The sequence below is a fragment of the Acromyrmex echinatior genome, chromosome 9 (genome assembly GCF_024713525.1).
Source record: "Acromyrmex echinatior isolate Ae372 chromosome 9, ASM2471352v2, whole genome shotgun sequence".
Classification (NCBI taxonomy): Eukaryota; Metazoa; Arthropoda; class Insecta; order Hymenoptera; family Formicidae; genus Acromyrmex; species Acromyrmex echinatior.
Genome location: NC_141860.1, coordinates 13,929,317 through 13,933,803, shown reverse-complemented (window position 1 = coordinate 13,933,803; position 4,487 = coordinate 13,929,317). Strand labels below are relative to the sequence as shown.

The 4,487-nt window shown below is 38.3% G+C and overlaps 1 protein-coding gene across 2 annotated transcripts; it reads right to left on the bottom strand.

Moving 5' to 3' along the window:
- Window positions 1–647: 647 nt before the first annotated feature.
- LOC105149875 (protein dpy-30 homolog) lies at window positions 648–4,213 on the bottom strand. 2 transcript variants are annotated; one of them, XR_015546241.1, is made up of 4 exons: window positions 4,090–4,213; window positions 3,887–3,963; window positions 3,186–3,482; window positions 648–1,010 (listed from the first exon to the last, which is right to left on the bottom strand). XR_015546241.1 is itself a non-coding variant. In XM_011062595.2 (3 exons), exons 1-3 carry the CDS (start codon window positions 4,103–4,105, stop codon window positions 3,240–3,242), a joined length of 336 nt encoding a protein of 111 aa, XP_011060897.1. In that variant the 5' UTR covers window positions 4,106–4,213; the 3' UTR covers window positions 2,261–3,239. The 2 variants fall into 2 exon arrangements, 1 of the variants encoding a protein (XP_011060897.1); XM_011062595.2 differs by lacking the exon at window positions 648–1,010 and having other exon boundaries at window positions 2,261–3,482.
- Window positions 4,214–4,487: the final 274 nt, after the last annotated feature.

Sequence of the window (4,487 nt, the reverse complement as noted above, 5' to 3'; positions counted from 1 at the left end):
AGCCCGGAACTATTATACTCTATATATAAAATTGGCGAGCCGATATATATAATCTCGACCCGCCAATCTTTCGAATCGCACGTTCGACACATGATGTGGTCATGGTCACTGTTAGCACAATTTCGAAATCTGCTGATCTGGCATCGGACGTGATTACTGCACGCATATCGAGAGTACGACCAGCATGAATAGCATAGATATAGAATAGAACAGGAGGGAAGGTATCTGTCCGGAATCTCGATGTATATAGAAAGCGAGTATTGAAATCGGTACAATTTCGGCGAGTTCAATTCTCGATGCAGACGTGGAATTCGATGCTGTACAACGGTAGATACGTAAAAATGTAACCATGCGTCAGTCGTCGCGTTTCATTACGTATCTGTGTGCCCGTAACACCGAACTCCCGAAAATTACACCGGCTGCTATCTATCAAATTTACTATCTCTGTTTAAACAAGCTTTTTTTTATCCTGGATATAACGTTGTCAATCAAGAAGACGGTTTACAAAAAGCACTTTTTAAAATAGCATAAATTGTAAATAAGTAAAAACATTGAATACCTTAGAATTTTTTTAAATATAATAAAATAGTCAGATTCTTATTACGTATCTAAATTGAACTATTATTGTTCTGTTTAAAATTATCCTATTTGTTTTTTTTTTTTAATAAAATTTCATTCAGATCCATATTCATCACATCAGCCCGAGAAAAACCGCTTTTGAGATATTCCATGCTTTCATATGTATTCTAACATTGCATATAAAACTACTTACATAGTTCTGAAGCTGGAAAAGCACGGCGAACAGGAATATGGAGAGGAGATGATATCAATGTGGAAACTATTGTGAGCTTCACGCGCGTGAGGAAGTGAAAAAAGGTGAAGGTGGATGTCACTGCGTCATTGACAGTCCCGTCGAACTTCCGCATTGTGCCGCGAGCGTGGACTTTCCGCTTTTGCGCGTTTATTCGCAATCCGTTGTGGGAACGAACGGCGAACGGTGAAATTTCACTCTGAATATACAGAAACAGAACCGATATTACAAACTGCGTCGCCCGTCAATGCACTCGCACATTGTGCAATCACATGAAACACTAAAATGTACTAGTCCTTCACTTATCCGATGAAATTTAAACCGATTCCTACGGCGTTTTATCGCAAAAAAAAAAAACACTCCAACTCATATCGTCATTGCATGTACAGAATTACATATAAATCAAAACTGTTGAAAACTAACGTCGATTTTTTTTCTAAAATCGTATTACATAAGTAAGATAATAAATGTGAAAGAAAAGCTTTAAGTTCTCGCCGCGAATAAAAAGTTACTTTACTCTTTTTTTTTCCTTGTTTTACGACATTCTTACAATTAGAGCTTTCCACGAAATCCACGAATGAACCTTTTAACAATTCAAAGACGAGTGGATTACTTGGTAAAGTACCTCGTAAGGTACTTTAGTAAAGTTAGGTTTAGTAAAAATACTCCTCAGTATGTTTATCTTATCACCGCAGAAACGCATTGAGTCTTCCAACTAAATGGGTACGAAACAAAGGACTAAGAGTTGACGATCAATGTACGGGTGTAGTATGGGTAAGGATCGAGAGTTCTACGAGAGGATATACGAGGAGAACTCAGGCAAGAGGATCCTTTGCCGTTAATTGGACCAGGTCCGATGATGTCGCCGTGCGAATTGTCGGCCACGAAATTACCCCGATATCTTCTCGCGTCGTCATTTAAAGCCCAAGTGGCGCAATCGGACGTCGCTACCCGTGTATTTTCTTTTCCTTGTTCCTCGTCGACGACCCCGAAGGGAGTCCAATTACCCAGACGATGAGACCAACCAGACGAGTTTTCGTCGGGACGAAAATCGCAACGAGAAAACGAAATAAGACGTGAAGAATAATAAAACGTAACGCCCTCGAGGCAGTCTCTTTTCCTTTTCGCTTTCTCTTCGTAATTGTGTATAGCTCGCGAGCGTTGCACGTCTCTGATGTAAATTATCGATTTTATTGGAGCGCGAGATAAATTTAACCCCGATTCATTGCGCGATTACATTTAATTGCCTCCAATTAAATCGCCGTTCCAATTAAAATCAACGCGAGTGCAGAGGGTTCATTACGATTTATTGGACCGATGGTAGTGGTCCTTCTCTCTGCCCTTTATCTCGTACTCTTGCATTACGGATTTGTAAAGAAGTGAACCAAAGAAATCAATATGTTTCTTTATGCATTATTTTTGCGATATCCTTTCAGAAAAAATGGTATGTTTGGTTTCTTCATTTTTCTTTATTTAAACGCTTGCATATATAGAAAAATTAGACCGATTTTTTTTGTAACAAATATTTCAATTTGAAAATGATATCATAATAATTAAGATATTTTTAACATTACTTTTCCATACAGAGAAAACGATATTTTTTAAAATAATTTCAATGTTAAAAATTGTTTTTAATTCAAGACTAATTAACATTACATTTCTCAGAACAACACCATTTTATCTCGCTAAAACATGGACGTACGAAATACCTAGACGGAGCGTAAAATACCCTTTTAGGCCAGGAGAATGAAGTTTGAGAGATTGTGGAAAAAATCGATCTTGATTGTTCTGTCAGAGACACGTAGCGCCGTGTTTGTGTAAAACGTAGTCTACAATGCAGTCGCAAATTCATCTAAAATCGTAGTGATTCAGTTTTGGCGAAGCATTCATAGGAAGCATAATACATTGTTCATAACTGATTGATCTACAGCCTAACTGAGACACAGAGTGTCCATCGCTAATTAAATAATTTAACATAAAACTTTCTGGTTAGAGTTCAATACAACACAGTGGAAATACTTCAAGTATTGATCGCTATAAGTGGCTGTGATCAATCGCAATGTGATTAAACAAGACACGCTTAACTGAACAACATTAAACACAACGGCATTGTAGATAAGTCAAGTAGTGTAATATAGTGCGCCCCGCTCTTTCCACTCTCAGTCGTTGTCATCTTGATGATTTTACATTACTATTCTTTCCCCTTGAACTTCAACCCCACAGCACTATGCTCCATCCAGATATTTCGTACATCTATGCATCATTGTCATCCCTACAGTAAAAAGCTAACACATTTTTATTTCATATACGAAAATACAAAAGTATATATGTTTATCATAAATATGTATTTAAAAAATCAAAAGAGATTTCTTACGAAGAAATGTTCATCAAATTTCCATAAAACGGGCACGCACAGATGAGGAAGCATTCATTGACTAGTCGGCGGCGAACCGCCGCTGTCGTATTGACTCTTGTTTCTCAATAAATAACCGGCGAGAAAACTTATAGGATCGGCAGGTCTCTCTTTGGCCAGACATGACAATGCTTGCAGCAATATCGGTACTACGGTCTGATCTAAATACTGTCTGGTTGGAAGAGATTGCACTTCGACACGAGGTTTCTTTGCTGGTACACCAGACAATTCGCCATCCTTATCCATCCCTATCACTTTCTGCAATGAAAAAGAATACAAAGTTTATACATCTAAACAATTTTTCCAAAAGCACTTAATAATTAAAGAATTGTAATATCTGTGTACATTTTACAAACTGTTGTTATACGTGTAATTCTTAGTTTCGAAACGCATGCTTCGAATTTGCAAAAATATTAGTGTTCCAGCACGACAATTGTTATCAGCTGGCAAACGTCAGATGATAAACACGATAATGACGCTGCTCTGACCGTCTTAAACTGTCAGAGTCCCTAACCTAACCTTTGCGCCGTGAACGTGTGGATTCTTAAATGTATCGCGATTATTGCCGTGGTAGACACACTCGGCAGTAACTCCAACGAAATATCGCCGTATGTTCGTGCGTGCCACTAGTTGCGACGTTTCTAGGTTATGTGCTCACTTACGTGGGTTGTCTCGGATACGGCATTGGCAACGGGTTGAACCGGCGTTGACGTCTCCGTCCGTTCCTCGGTCGCGTTTTCTGTCGTTAAAAAAAAAGTAAACAGTGAATGACCGTTATTAGAGCGTGATTTCGAACATCGAGCCTGGCCGAGCGATGGCCGGACCGGCCCATGGTTACGCGGAAATAGAAAATAAGAACACGTACCACCGCCGGACGCCATCGTGTAAACAATCGTCACTGCCGACCGACCGATCGGACCGATGTCGAACGTCGGGATAATGTCGCCAACGTCAGGCCGGTAAAATGCACCGTCGACAAGGTAGCGGTTTGAAAATTGCTACTGAAAATAAAAGGAATCAAAGAAATAAATAATAATAAATAATATTAAATGAAAATTGACTGTGAGATATATTCAAGTATAAATGAGCGAGAAAGGCTGTCTAGTCAAAACAGCCAATGATACTTTTGATACCTTACAATAAAAACAAGTTCTTTAATTTATTAATTAATGAATTAAAAAACGTATATCATTTTACGGAGTAAAGTTACATTTGTACATAGTGAGATTGATCTATCGATAAATTAAAAAAAAATTCGTCTTA

Bases quoted from the DNA above. Each gene is read 5' to 3' on its own strand.
- LOC105149875 (XM_011062595.2), bottom strand. The intron at 3,483-3,886 runs GTAAGTGAGCAC...TTTTCATTGCAG, and splicing joins CCGTATCCGAGACAACCCAC to AAAGTGATAGGGATGGATAA.